Source organism: Centruroides vittatus, unplaced genomic scaffold, assembly GCF_030686945.1.
Source record: "Centruroides vittatus isolate TY-2023 unplaced genomic scaffold, ASM3068694v2 contig_19, whole genome shotgun sequence".
NCBI lineage: Eukaryota > Metazoa > Arthropoda > Arachnida > Scorpiones > Buthidae > Centruroides > Centruroides vittatus.
The window spans coordinates 2,596,138-2,611,938 of NW_027121169.1; the positions used below are offsets into that span (position 1 = coordinate 2,596,138).

The 15,801-nt window shown below is 33.4% G+C and overlaps 1 protein-coding gene across 5 annotated transcripts in view; it reads left to right on the forward strand.

Annotated features, from left to right (window-relative positions):
- The window catches only part of LOC136970131 (protein retinal degeneration B-like), a 121,862-nt gene that overhangs the window by 95,834 nt on the left and 10,227 nt on the right, over positions 1 to 15,801 (forward strand). For all 5 annotated transcript variants that reach the window (XM_067264523.1, XM_067264524.1, XM_067264522.1 and 2 more), the window contains 3 exons: positions 8,203 to 8,352; positions 11,126 to 11,309; positions 13,437 to 13,565. In XM_067264523.1, coding sequence (XP_067120624.1) covers positions 8,203 to 8,352; positions 11,126 to 11,309; positions 13,437 to 13,565 — 463 coding nt within the window. The remainder of the gene's footprint in view (positions 1 to 8,202; positions 8,353 to 11,125; positions 11,310 to 13,436; positions 13,566 to 15,801) is intronic.

Sequence of the window (15,801 nt, forward strand, 5' to 3'; positions counted from 1 at the left end):
GTTGAGTCGATCAAGAAAGTGGAAACACCTCGTAGTGTAAAAGAGGTCCGCAGTTTTCTCGGTGTGGTTGGATTTTTTCGGAATTTTATCCCGTCGTTTTCCGATATCGCTGCTCCATTAACAGAACTCACCAAGAAAGGGAAGAGATTTTTATGGAGCCCAGAGTGTCAGAGAGGTTTTGAAAAGTTAAAAGAGGCAATAGCAAGCCCACCAATTCTAGCTCACCCGGATTTTGATAGACCATTCTATTTGCACACTGACGCATCTGACAACGCGGCAGCTGCGGTGCTCGAACAACGGCACGAAAAGGGACTGGCTCCGATAGGCTATTTTAGTAGGAGATTTCAAGGGGCAGAAATCAATTATTCCACAATTGAGAAAGAATGTCTAGCAATTGTTTTAGCCTTAAGACACTTCAAATTTTTAATTCTAGGCCAAAAAACGATAATACTCTCTGACCATAAACCCCTTGTGTTCCTTCAAAAATGGGAGCAAGCGTCTGACTCGTTGGATAATGGAGATTATGGACTACCATATAGAAGTCCAACATGTGAAAGGCGTTGACAATAAAGTAGCGGACTTCCTTTCGAGGAACGTTAACGGGGTTCATCACTTCGATGTTGAATCTACAAGGGCTGTAATCCCTAACAGATACGAGATTGGTTTATCACAGGATCACGATGAAACTTTTGGCCCCATAAAAAGGGATTTACTGAGAAGCCCCGGGAATAGAAATATTGGGAGCTATATGCACCAGTATGTAGTAATAAGCGAATGCCTGTATAGAAGAAGCCTCTTGAAGTCCCGTGACAAGTATGTTAGCCAATTATGCATAGGGGAGGATCTTGCTAGGGAAGTGATTAAGGCTGTTCACGAAAACAATCTGTCGGGGCATTGGGGCGTGCGAAAAACTATAATTAACATTGAGAAACACTATTATATTCGGAATTTGAGAGAAAAGGTCGAAGGTGTCATTAAGACGTGTGAAAGGTGCCAGAGGCATAATGTACACAAAGGAAAGGCTCCGTTCCAAGAAAACGAGACGGCTGAGGCACCTTTCCAAAAGATTGCTGTGGATATAGTAGGACCTATCCGCACATCGAGCAGCGGTAACCGATTCATCCTTGTAATAGTAGATATTTTCACTCGTTTCGTCGAAGCACACCCTTTGAAGGACCAAACTGCATGGTCCGTGAGTAATACAATATTTAATGAAATCGTTTGTAGGTACGGTGCCCCAGAAGTAATTATTTCCGATAGAGGTACCAACTTTCTATCATCTTTATTCTCGGACTGTTGCAAGTGGTTAGGAATTAGGAGGAACATTACTACCGCTTATCGACCTTGTGCGAATGGCACGTGCGAACGGGTGAACAGATCGTTAGTCGAAATGATAACTAAATCCTCTGACGATGGGAGAGTCGAATGGGATGAAATGATACCTTCTGCATGTTTTGCCTATAACAATTCGCACCACACTGCCATAAATGAGTCACCTGCCTTCCTCTTGTATGGTGTTGATCCCCGTACCCCTAATATCGAATACCTGCCTGATGATATGTCTACCGATGAGCGTAGGGCATTCCTGGTCACGAAACTCCGTGCATTACGGGAAAATGCGAGTATCCATGCGCGAAATTACAACAAGAAAGGAAGGGATTATCGAAGCAAAGGGAGAACATTAGTAAGTTTTTCGGAAGGGCAGAGGGTTTGGGTGAGAAAGAAAGGTGTTAAAGGGAATAAGTTTTCTTATAATTATAAAGGACCCTTTTGGATCACCAAGGTGATAAACCCAACTACGTATCGTGTGGAGGGTTGCAATATAAAGGATCAGGAGACTGTCCATGTCGATCGCCTAAAACCTTGCTATGGCTATCCGATTTGTAATAAGAAAAAAAAAGGGAGGATAGAGGAATTGTACTGGAGGATGATGATGAAGTCCTGGATGATCGATTGGTGAGGAGACGTGGGGTGGTCACTAACACGCAGGGTGTTGACACAAGTGGTGTGCAGAAGTGCACTGACCTTGAGGTGCATAAGAAACCTTATAACCTACGTGAACGCAAAATTGATTTCCGTAGTTTGCACTACGGGAAGTGAGTCGCTTGGGGGGGATATATGTAGTGCTACGCAACTATGTATTATTGTTATTATTATTATTATTAATTTATTTTCTCGGTTTCCTTTTTTGTATGTATCGGGTTTTCTTGGTTTGTACCGTGTCGCGTGGAATTTTCTTATGATGTCACCTTAGGATACGTGAAAAGCTTTCTGATTGGTTCAGACTGGGACAATAAGTGAAGCGGACTTCCGGAGAGCGGAAAGTATAAATTGAGGAACTCTCACGATTGAGGACACTTTTTGGATGTTTTTGGATTCGTCGAGGAAGGTCGTCGAGGAAAGGTCAGCAAGGATGTCGGAGTTAGACCGGGAGAACAGGAGTCTAGAAAGGGCGACCACTTTCAGTCGGGAAGCACAATCCGTTTCCATCGTAGTGTAATTGAGGAGTATCAACGAGGGACGTACTTCTGGTGACGTAAATTACGTTCAGGTATCGGACAGAACTATTAGTTTTGAGAATTGACGTAAAGAAAAGGAACGCTTGGAACTTGAGATCGTGTTGCATTCACTTAACATAATACCGTGATTCGTCGAAGGCTAATATATGCAATTATTGTATAGAAGGAAAATGTGTATGTATATATGTATATAGAGTATTGTAAATTTCGTTAGTTTTAAGTCGTGTATCATGTAAACTTGAGGGTTAGGAAGCATCTCGCGGTTATTGTACTGTTAGAATAAATTACTGTTGTTTCGCCAAATTCGTGCACGTGTAATTGGTCATTACTTGAGTCCTTAATATATATCCTTATTACATCCGTGGACTTCGATCCATCGGTTGTTCAACACAATCGAGAGCTTTGACATTCTGGGAGTGATGTTCGGCTTGTGAGTGGCTGCATGACCATGGAATCTCAGTCTAGACGAACAGTCCTGGTGCTAACACTAACACCGAATGGCCTTTGGAACTCCTGAGTGATTTCAACCAACGAGGACGTGTGAGTTTTGTTTCACTACCCGTTTTCAGAGTTCTATGGCTGCGTTCACTAATTTTGTTCAGCCTGCCACATCGTTTTTTGCAGTTTCACTGCCTTGACGTTTCCACTTCACAATTACATCACTCACAGTGGATTTTGGCTTCTGTAGAATGTCCAAAATTTTATGAATCGATTTCCCACAAAGGTGGCATTCTATTATAATGCCATGATCAAAGTCACTAAGCTCCTTTGACTTACTCATTGTCTCACAAATGCATAAATATGACCTGACAAACCACTACCAACACTTTTATACCTTTCGGTTACACATCAAAGACTGTCACCTGCCAGGGGGTGTCTGGATACTTTTGGCCAGATAGTGTATCAGAGAAATATTCACTGTAGTAGTTAACAGCCTTCAGCCAAGTTCCCCCAATGAGTGAGAACAGGTTCTGGAGGAAGAGCAACATCTGGGAGCATCTGCCGAAAAGCTTGCACTCTTGACAGGGCTTTAATGAATACTTTCTTGACAGAGGAGGTAAGATTTTTTTCCTGCTCTTGTCCATGTGACATGCTTGGCTTATGGTCTCAATTGAGTAGCAGAGCAAATCAGAGTAGAATATGAGAAGGTGAATAAACTTAAGTGTTTTCATGGCAATAGCCATGTATGAAGCAGCATCTGTTACGGCTACTAGAACTTTGTCTTCATTAGGATTAATTGTCTTACAAGGGAAGGGCACGACCTGGGAAATTCACTTTGGGATGAGACTTGGTATATAGGTAGTACTCCTTTAGGATGTTCAATCCTCAAAACAAGAAAGTGCAATGGCCAGCCAATTTTAAGAAAAAGGCCTTTAAAAATTTGAGCTCAGCTTATGTACTAATAAGTTTCGCTAGGTCAGCAGCTACTGAGCAGCTCAGTTGACATTGTTCTTGGTACCGGCCAAGTTGTTCAGGGTTCAAATCTCGGTCTCAATTAGTATTTTTTTTTTCTTTCTAAAAATTTTTAAAAATAAGTATTTTGAATATATATAAATATTAAAATTTTATTTAAAAAAATGTTTAACACATATTACATGTCATTTTAATTATCAATATTAACTAAACTCTTTTTTCTTCAATGAAGTCTCTGAAGTCTGCATCAAGAGCTTCTGTTTCATTTTATATTTTCGTTCAACATTTGATTTATGCAGAGCACCTTGTGCATGTTGTGTGAGGTGGTATTTCTTTCCACTGGACACCTACAAAAAATATTAAATTTTACTATTTGTTGTTATTGATTGTTTTAAACTACTTTATATTTTATATATATTAACATTATACAGTACATACGATATGTAATTTGCAGTAATATTGTAATTTATAAAAATAATTTTTTTACTGACCTCTTTATTACAGACTTAGCACAGAATAATCTTGCCATCTGATGTGTAATAGGGGAATTCTTCCATTGTCAAATTAATGAAGCTTTAGATGTTTTAACTTTTGGCATTTTCACTACAATTTTATCTACTTCAAAGACAAAAATAAAACTGATCTACAGTAGACTCTCAAGCTGTTATTCTGGCAGAAGTTGGGATTTTATGACTTGGTGACAAAAGACTAGGTGTGGCTAATTGCTGTTTTCAGAGGGTATGATGGAGGGAGAATTTGTAGATTTTAACAGCTTTGAAATGTAAGCAATTCGCGTTTTTCATGAACTATAGAGGGCGCTGCATTTTCCACAAAATGGCTACTTCATCTGGGTCGCTTGTAACTAGTATTGTAAAATTAATCATATATTATTGTCCGATATAATGATAATGCTGCTTGTAGCTGTTTATCGAGAAATTTTATAGTAGAACAATTATTGCTAGCGGGACACGTCTTTATGTGGTATCGAAACAAGTGAGAGATCGTTCTATACATATTTGTGCCCTTTGTGTTAAGAGCATCAGCTTCGACATTGTCCTATCAGGACTGGATTTACAAGTAAAAAGCTATTTAAATTGTTGCTTAGGGCTTCGACTTTCAAGGGGCCTCAAACATTTGTAAAAAAAAAAAAATTAAAGTCGAATTTTGTAATAAACATTTTTTTACGAACCAACAGTATATGCTTTACTTTTTATTTTGTGTAGTATTTCATTAATTTTTTTCTAAGAATTAACATAAGGTCTTTTTTTAAAAAAATTGATAAAACGAATTTTAAAAAAGATTTTTAATGGAATGAGTATAAAAATTTAATTAAATTCAGTTATAAAACAAGACTAGTGAAACCTCATCTTTTTCTTCCAATATCCGTATAAATCGGAGACATAATCTGATTTAATTCTTTTCTTTTTATGATTGACTTCTAAAATTGTGAAGGGTTGGTAAGGGGACTTAGAGTTCAGCTTAGGGCTTCGAAATGCTTAAATCCGATCCTTTGTCCCACACAAAATTACTGGCATTTTAACTTTAAGAAAATATCTTTTAAAATTGACAGCATAACTTGTTCGTGTAAAGTTGGACAATCGGGAAACCGCCAATTCTTAACAGTAATCCACTCTTTCAGAATTCGGAGAAGCTCATAAATATAACCGACCGATTTCCGAATAATCATCTGTTTTTCGTGTGGGAATAGACGAAAACTTATATTAGGCTCCCGTAAGTCTTTGAAATTGTAATTTGGAACGCAACAGAAAGCTTTGCTTTTTCTATTCATCTTTACTGCTGATAATACACAAGAATTAAGCAAACGACCCAGATAGAATAGTTTTGTTTTTAAACACCAGAGGGCGAGCATCCGGTGAAAAATGCGAATACAGTATATTAAGAATCAAAGTAAACCTTTGTAGAAAACGAAATAAAAAATTAAAAACTTTTTAAAAATATGAAAACAGACTAAACTTTATGTTTTAGGTCAGGGATGGCGAACCTTTTTGAGTCTGCATGCCATATTGTAAGCATACTTAGCTTTAAAGATGTTAATGCATGCCAAAGTCTTAGACTTCGAACAATGATATTTAAAGAAATTAAATGAATACGCTTTAATTCAAATAAATGTAAAAAATCTGATTAAAAAAGGATGATCAGATGATAAACAGAAAGGATGATTGAAGACAAAAATCATATGATACGTCACGTGCCAGATGATTTCTCTTACATGCCAGTTTGGGCATGCGTGCCATAGGTTCGCAACCCTTGTTTTAGGTAAAAATAGGCATTAATGTCAAATTAGGCATTATAAAATATCATTATTTCGGTCTAAATGTTAATGAAAAGTGTTAATACAAAATCTTGGCCAAGGAAAAAAAAAAGGAATTTGCCTAAAATCTGCTGTCTAATCATGACCTAAAATCACAATTTTCTCAAATAAAATGCAGAAATGGAGGAACCTGTGGCCTCATGGGGACTACTTTTTAGTATCCCAGAATAATCATGTGAAGGCTGATCGAAATCTGTGAAATATGTTTCTGAGTCTCCCCTTGTTAGAAGATATAATCAGTTTGCAACTTAACTGCATTTTTTTTGCAGAGTTAAATTTAAAAAAAAAAAAAAATAGACTATGATGCACTTATTCCCTAGTTGCACAATGGCTATTCTGCTTTTGAATGGATGAGATCTTGCTTCTCTTAGAATAAAAATATATTGTGTACAACAGGCTTTGATATAACCTTTGAATGTTTGTGTCTAAATAATTAAATAAACAAAATTGTGTTTTGAAATTTTCTGTATAAACTTGTAAATTTTTGTAATCCAAATGTCTTATTGCAACAAAAAGGGTTAACACTACAGTTTACTGACTGAAAACACTAATTTTACTAGTTTCTCAGTGCAAAGTCAAGAGATTTCTCCAATAGAGGAAATAAAAACTAGAGACAGCACTTTCCACTTCTTTATGTTGTGCTGCTTTAAATTTGGTCAAGAATCTAATAAGGCCATATAGCATATAGATGGATAAGTTTCTTAAAAAGCAAAATAATATAGACTCATACTGAATATGCTGAAAGACTTGAAACAAAAATGCACAATAACAAAAAGACCTCAAAATTACAGGAATAAATAAATTTCCTTTTAAATGCACTGAGATGTCTGAATGATGACCTCACTGAACTGGTATTGCACAATCTCTAGGTAATATTTATTATGTGAGATCTCCCTATATAAAAAGAATTTTAAAGGAATATTTTTCAAATTTCTTTTTGTAAATATAAGATTATTTTAAACACTAGAAAAAAATTTAAAATTGGTGTGACATGATGGTCACGGAATCGATCATTGCATTGTGCCATGAAATTAATAATGTATTGATATCACTAAAATGTCCAAGAGCTTTGATATGAATGCTTGTAATAGTAATTTACAATTTTATCAATATCGTTAAAAATTTAGTTCAGGAGCCATCATCACCTATCTAACAAATTGGACTTACATTATATTTTAGTGCAGTTTTATATCCAGCATTTGTATTACTGTGTAGAGATGATGTAAGAATAAATATAGATTGATTGTTGTTGCATTTAAATTTGCACCTCTAATGACAGTTGATGTTGAAATCATTTTCATTATATAATGCAATAGTGCAAATGAAAAGAACAGATTTATCAAAACAGTAGCATAAAATAAATTATAATAATACAGTAGAGCATTGTTTATCTGAAAGCTGATCAACCAAAATGTCGGTTAACCGAAAGCTTTCCAGTCAGACTGTGTTGTCCTGAATTGAACGTTTTTTATACTAGATTAACTTCTAAAGTATAATTTTTTTGTTTTTATATTTTTCAATATATTTATTTTGTTTGTACAAAATAAAGAAATAATTTTTAATGATACAATAGCCATGATTATTATTATAAAAATTTTCGTTAGACTTAAAATCAACGAAAATTCAATGCAAAGCTACACGCAACAGACAAAAATTTCAACATGGGATAGGTTAATATATTTTTTCGTACATAATCAGTTATCCAAAAAATAAGTTATCCGAACAAGCCCAGTCCCCCATTGATTCGGATAAACAACACTCTACTGTAATATTACCATATTAGTGTTAACATTGTATGTGGTATTAATAAGTAACTTGTTATGCTGGACACAGTGCCATGTTGTTCTCATTGTGGAGTTCTGTAAAAGGGGCAATCTTGCTACTTCTGCTGCAGTGATTGCCACTTTCTCCATATAAGTATTAAAATTTTTCCTGTAGGGGAGATCGCACATCTTTGGAATTCCTGTTGGCTGTGGTTCCTCAGAAGACAGAGTGTGTGGTCTTCAGCATAGATGGCTCATTCACGGCCAGCGTGTCTGTCACTGGAAAGGATCCTAAAGTGAGGGCGGGAGCAGTGGACGTTGTCAGGTAATTTGATATTCTGCTAGTACCTTTATTTTGATTTTAGAATTATTCATTTAAACTTGAAAATCTTAGCCATGACATAATAATAGTACAGGTACAATACACTTTGGACTATATTTTCTATTTAAAAGAATTAGCAGAAGAAATATTCTTTAAAAACTTAATAACCAATCATATTTGTTTTATTTAACTACAATCATGGAGATATATGATGTTCTTATTACTTACTGTGACAATAAAATTTGCATAAATGAGGAGAAACAGTAAGTATTTGGATGCTAGTATTACTGTGGTAAATAATTTTCCTATTGTGTTATTTTAAAGTTAATGGCGAGTTTTGGAAAGGAGAAGGAAAGTTTGGTTTTGTAATTGTTAATAATGATGGAGGAATTAGTGGTGTAAGTAACATTATACAGTTCGTTTGAGCAATGTGCAGAGCATATGAAAGAAATTTATATAGAAAAGAACAAAAAGGATTTGTTAATATTTAAGGAGATAACTTCTGGATCAAATTTTATAAATTTACTAAAATTGATAAGATTGATTGATATTGTATTAACATCCAAGTATTGTATAATTGTTGGACCATTACAATGTGGAAAAACTACATTGGTAAGAAAAATCATTTGTTACAAAATTTACAAAAAAATTGCTTAAAAAGATTCTATGGCATTATTCTGTATATTTGCTATTTTTTTCAAGAACAAAAGGATATATACATTTACGTATGTTTAAACTTATCTCGTCTACTAGTACTTTATCAATTAACAGGACTTATGGATGCAGCAATTAGGTCTTACAAATCAGAAGTAATATTGTTGATTTAATTAAATAAACAATATTATTTCTGATCTGTAAGACCTAGTTGCTGCATCCATAAATTCAGTATAGTAAGTCCTGTTAATTGTCCTGTATTTTTTGAATATTCTTACCGATAAAATGAAGAAAAATGATCATATGTTGGCACTTTTAGCAAAGACTACTGCTTTGCAGAGAAGGGCAATGTTGAAAGAAGCATCTCCAGATAAAATTAAAGTTTTATGTGAAATATGTGATAATTTGTTGAGAGGAAATATATTTTCTTAATTTTTGACCATCAAACAATATAAGTGTTATTAGGAAATATTATAAAACATTTCTTTAAATACCAAGAAAGTAAAAGTAAAACAAAAAAACAATCTGATAGTGCACTTTTTCCTCTTCTGTTGGATCCATTGTTGTCTATGGCTGATGGTTTGATTGTTAAGGCAATTTAAAGGCAAAGCAAATAGCCTTAGTTTCTCCAGAATTGTTGACAACTTATCAAAAGCCTAAAATAAGAATTGGCAATAATATTGAAGAATTACTTAAGAGGATAAATTGATAATAATTTGACTGCTATCATCCAATAAATTAAGTCATCTGATTTTGAGATCAAAGAATGGTTCATGCATCTAAAGAACCTGCTTAGAGTATCCATCGCACCAGACGAAACTGAAGAAGCAAGTTCTCAACCCAAAGAAAAAACTGACGATGATGCATTTATTAAACAAATAACTACATCTCTGCCTGTATAATCCAAAATGTATCATACCTATATTACACATAATTGAAATTTTGGTTAACTAAACAACTCTGCTTCTATGAACATCTCCCCAGCATACACAAATTTACTGATGGTATTTATCTGCAAAGAGAAAAATTCATATTCTGAAATAATCACAACAGAAGAACATCATCATCCACATCTTTGATGGTCTTCTGTTGTGATTATTATTTCTTTTATTTGATGATCATCATCTGTGATTCTTCAAACACCATCTATATCAAAGATGTGGATGATGTTTAAAATTGTAGAACTCAGAAAATATTTAATATGCTGTTTCGACTATAAGATGTTATACATAAAAGAAATTTACTTTTATTAAAAAATGAAACTTGTCACTCAACTTCTTATCTTTTAAGTGATATAAAAATGCAAGTGGAATCTACAGCAGGGATAGTTTTATCATTAGGCAATTGTTTGCTTAGGGATGCCAGCCTTATTCATAAAGAAAAGATAGATTGTTCATTAATAAAAGTTTTTTTAAATGTTCACAATGATGTTATACACTCATACACATGGATATTTATAAAAATGTGTGTATTTGTCTGATTCTGATAATATAATGTATATAGTAAATGTTCTTTTTCTAGGAGCATCAGATACTCTTGTGCTGGCCTTGACCTATGATAATTTGTTCATTACATCATCTTCACAAAAAATTCCTGACTCAATTTCTGCAGCCACCTGGAAACAATTACTTTGCTTATTTGTTGATGGGAAAAAATGAAAGTCAGAAGATATGGCCATAAGGCCTTGATTTGATAAGAGGACTGAAGAACTTCCCACTTGCAAATTACAGCAAATCCACAGTCCAGGACATATTCTCCTATGGCCTCTTTCAAGTATGTTGGCTTAATAGGCCAACTATAAAAATTGTTTTGTAATAGAAAGCATGTATGAAAATTAGAAGCTATAAAAATATGGAATTCTCCAGATCTCCAGACAAACAACAGTGCATTAAGTTCAGTTGTTGAAAGTTAACATTAAAAAATCAAATTTCAAATAAATATTTTAAAATAGCAAAATATTAATCTAAATAGTTTTGTTTTAATATGAATGGAAAAACTATAAGGAATTTCTCACTCAAGTCTATTTTCTTATCAATGATTAAATATACAGTAACTCACTTTTTTTTTTTACAAACTTTAAAGTCAAATAAAATTTGATATTGCAGTGGTCAGATTTTTTCAGGCACTGGCAGGAACTGGGTTATGTCCTCGTCTACATCACTGGTCGTCCAGACATGCAGCAGCAAAGAGTCATCTCCTGGTTGGCACAGCACAACTTTCCTCGGGGGCTGGTGTCTTTTGCCGATGGACTTTCAACTGATCCCCTCAGGCACAAAGCTGAATATCTGAGAAATCTGCAGAAGAACGTATGTACTTCTTTGCAATATTTTTGAAATTATATAAATCCATACAAAGATTACCGAATTTTGTCATATGAAAATAATAACAATCTTAGCTTTAATGCTGGAATAACAATAGAATTTATTTACTGTACTTTTTGTGCCGATTACCCATGGCTATATGCATAAAATGCAATTATGAACTCATGTTTATGGAGCAGCAGTTTCTCCATAGGCACAGGGTATATGCAAAAATACAATGGGTTGTATATGCAAAAATACATGCAAAAATCCATGGGTTGTATATGCAAAAATACAATACTTATATTCTCTTGTTTTGTTAGCATGGTAAATAAATACAATACTGGACCAAATATCTGGCTTTCAGAAATCTGGAATTACTACAAAACTGGCTATTTTGAATTTGGTGGGCTACGGTTTGTCATGTGACATGCATGTTGCATGACACCAGTTACAGTGTGACTGCTGTTGTATGCAAGTGATCTCACAATTAAGTGTCTATTGTTTGGAATTTATTATAATTTTTATTTATAACCATGTCTAAAATATTAATAATGATCAAGCAGACCCTGCTTTAGAAGTGTATGTTAATATATATATCTGTTTAATGGAAAGTAAAAAATGAAATTATATTTGCTTATTTTATATTTTAAGTATCTATTTAGCCTGTGTCCCAGAAAACCAGACTATTTCCAGTCCCTAGCTTGTCAGATATTTGGTCTGATACTGTATAAATAAAATTTACCATTTATCTAGCTGCCATTGACTAATAAATAAAACCATATTAGAATTATTATCAAAATAAACTCTGTAAAATAATCCATCCCTTTTACTTTCCCAGCTATGTTGTATATAACAGAGAGAAAGTATGGCAATTGGTCAAAAAATAGCCCCCCCCAAGATTTTTACATTTTTGGGAGTTTTCTACAAGGGGCACAATTTTATTCACTTTTTTTGAAGCTTAACTCCTGTGCTTTTTGATGAAAAATTCTGAAATTTTTTAAGGAGATTTGTATATTATGGGCATTTATGCTATTAAATTTTGGTGGTTAATGATCAATGGGGTGGGGAAATAAAGGGGATTGTATGTTGTATCTCGAGTAGAGTTGGACTTGATGACAATTTTACTCATTATTAGCATTTACAATTTTTTATAAAACCTATCCCTACCTTGAAATTAAGCTTTATCTATTTTATAATAATTAAAAACACAATATTTTATTATTAAAAATTTTCTATAACAGATGGTGTCACAAACACAGTTTTAAATGCCAGGAAAGTTAAGCAACTCTCTGGTGGATTTTTATTATTCCTACTGTATTAAATAATAACTTTGTAAATTAAATTGTTTTGCTTGCATTGTATATCAATGAAAGCTACTTACTGAAAATTGAATTATTGTTAGTAATAAATATATGTGGACTGATCACAAAGTAACTTTGGTTTTTAAATTGTGGACCTGGTAAAGTACCATTGAGCATAACCAGATTGAGGAAACAAACAATTAGAATGATGCATGTGTGCAGGATAGTTGTGACATGTCATTTGGCAAAAAGTTTAGAAAAGTGGTCTTGTGCACAAGTCCAAACAGTTATTTGATTTTTATGGGCCAAAAATGTTCCTTCTGTGAAAATCCATCATTATTTTATAACAACAAGTTTGAAAGAAGTCATTAAAAAAAATACCTCAGTCTCCTTAGCCAAAACATTATTTGCCTCTGTGATAATACCAGACTGTGGATTTTTTGCAGTTTGCATGTAGTTTTAATGACCCAGGGCCATACAAAGTACTGCATTCTTGTATAGCCCTTCATTTACTCCACATTTGAAGGGACATATTTCACTATCACTAATAATAAAAATGGTCATTGCCAGATGACTGTGGTATAGGTATAGAATTTTCTGAGGACAGAACAAACTAGCTTGTTATGGTTTGCAATAAACATTCAAATGGCTGCTTGATTTTGTTGAGAAATATCATATTGCTCATGGGCAAATACCATACACAAATAATTTTACTGCAAAAATAAAATTGTATTATTGTAAAATTGCTTTTTGATCATCCCATGTACTAATGTAGTATACTCAGAATAGAATACATTTTTAATAACATCACTTTTTGTCTTTGACATAGGAAGACATATTGATTCATGCGGCGTACGGATCCAGTAAGGACATCTGGGTGTACTCGTCTCTGGGACTGAAACCCGAACAGGTCTTTACCATTGGAAAAGTCTCGAAAAAACAACACTCAATTGCCACGGTAAGTTTCATTTGTAATTGTAAATTGTATATTTAAAATTTCATAAAATTAACAGAATGCATGTCTCATAACTATAAAAATTACCTTAATTAACTCCTGTTTAAAAACAAAAGTTTCTTCTTTTATGTAAAATATATTTTTAAAAGTTACATTTGTCTCTTTAAAATCTGAACATTCACCTTTACTCTAGCAAAATACAGATAACACATCCATCCTAAAAACTTCAAAGTGTAGCACTCATTGATATATTATAGCTGGTTCTGAGAAATACAGTAGAGTGTCGAAAATCGGAATCAATTGGGGACTGGGGTTGTTCCGATTAGTCATTTTTTCCGATTACCCATTATGTACGAAAAAATACATTAACCTGTCCGATGTTCAAAATTTTCTCCATTGCGTGTCGCTTCGTGTTGAATTTTTCTCCGTTGCGTGTCGCTTCATGTTGAATTTTCGTCGATTTTAAGCCTAATGAAAATTTTTATAATAATAATCGAGGCTATTGTATCGTTAAAAATTATTTCTGCATTTTGTACAAACAAAATAAGTATATTGAAGAATGTAAAAACATGAAAATTATACTTCAGAAGTAAATCTAGTATCAAAAACGTTTGATTCAGCATGACACAGTCTGACTGAAAATAGTTCCGATTAACGACTCTCTACTGTATTTTCTTTTGTTCGTATGGATGATAGTAATCCTGCTGCATAAAAGTTTTAAGAAACTGCAAGTTTAACAACACAGATAGAACTTGTAACAACATGTAATGAATTTACTTATGTTGGAGTTAACTGCATACTGGAAGGAGTAATTAAAGATAATTGCACTTACTACATTGTTACCCAATCTGCATATCAGTGCTTCAATCTAAACAGCACAGATGATATTGATGCTGTACATGCATTCATGTTATATACAGTCTGTTAAGTTTGCATTTACAAAAGAAACAGTTCATATTGGCTTATGGAAAGGCAATGACATTTTTTAGATCTGACTGATGCAACAAATCTTGAACATTTCTCTTCTATATCTCTTGATGACAAAGACATTTCCTAGTTCTCCTTTTTTTTCACAGGTGATACTTCGTTAGCTGATTCATCAGTAGAAATATAAGGCACAAGAGATTGTAGGTCTATTATGAATCAGCAAAATAAAATAAAAAATGAAAAATTACATTGTAAGTTGGATTAACCTACAGGGTTACATAATTTTTGCTTGTGTATTGTAGCTAGTTCTAATTGCAGACAATTTTATTTTAAAAAAATTTTTAATCAACAATTTCAATAGACAATATTTACTGTTTTTAAAATCCTAAAATATAAGTGAATCACTGGCAGAAGCAAACCATATCAATATAAAAGGAGGCCCACAAAAGAACATAATAGTGTGTAAAAAATGTAATAAATAATATGAATCACTTCAGATCTTAAGTATACAACAAATTATTATAAACAAATATAAGTCAATAAGACAGCATTCAACTATATATTTAAATTGCTTTTCACATATTTTCAAAATGAAAAATTAATGAAACAGGAATGAAGGAGCATGCCTCCCCTGGGCATCTCCTAGTTAGCCATAATTACAAGATAATACTGTAAGGTATCAATTTTAATTTAGTGGCAAAGGATAGAAATCTATATATTCATTATAACAAATAAATCAAAACAATCATTGTACAGTAGCAATTCCTGTACAGACAAAGAACAACCAGAATAGAATATCATGGTCAAATGTGACCATCATCATGCTTTAGAAATTATTTATATAAAGTCAAATCATTTCATATGCAGGCATGAAATTCTCATACAGCTTATTGGCGAAGCAGATAGAACCTTTTTCTATCTGCTTCGCCAATGTAGATATGATTTAAGTAGTTAGAACTAAATTGAATTGACAATATCTGTGTGAATTTAACTGCTAGGACATTGATTATTTTTAATATGAACAGCTGATGTAGTAACAGTAACTCAGTTTTCAGACAAATTGCAATGCTAAAACAAAAAAGGTTTTCTGTGAACTGATCAAAATGGCAAGCAAGGCAATTTGATTAGTGTAACATCAGCAACAAAACAAAAGTTTCTGTAACCCATCTCTTAGACTTTCTCTCATTTCTTTTCTTTCATTCCACAATGTTAGCCAAAGTTGAGTTCAGCTAGTTTTCCTAGATGGTTGGCTCAAACTGTTGATCACTTGAAAGATAGAATTCATCCATTTGATTGAATAAATACAGTAGAG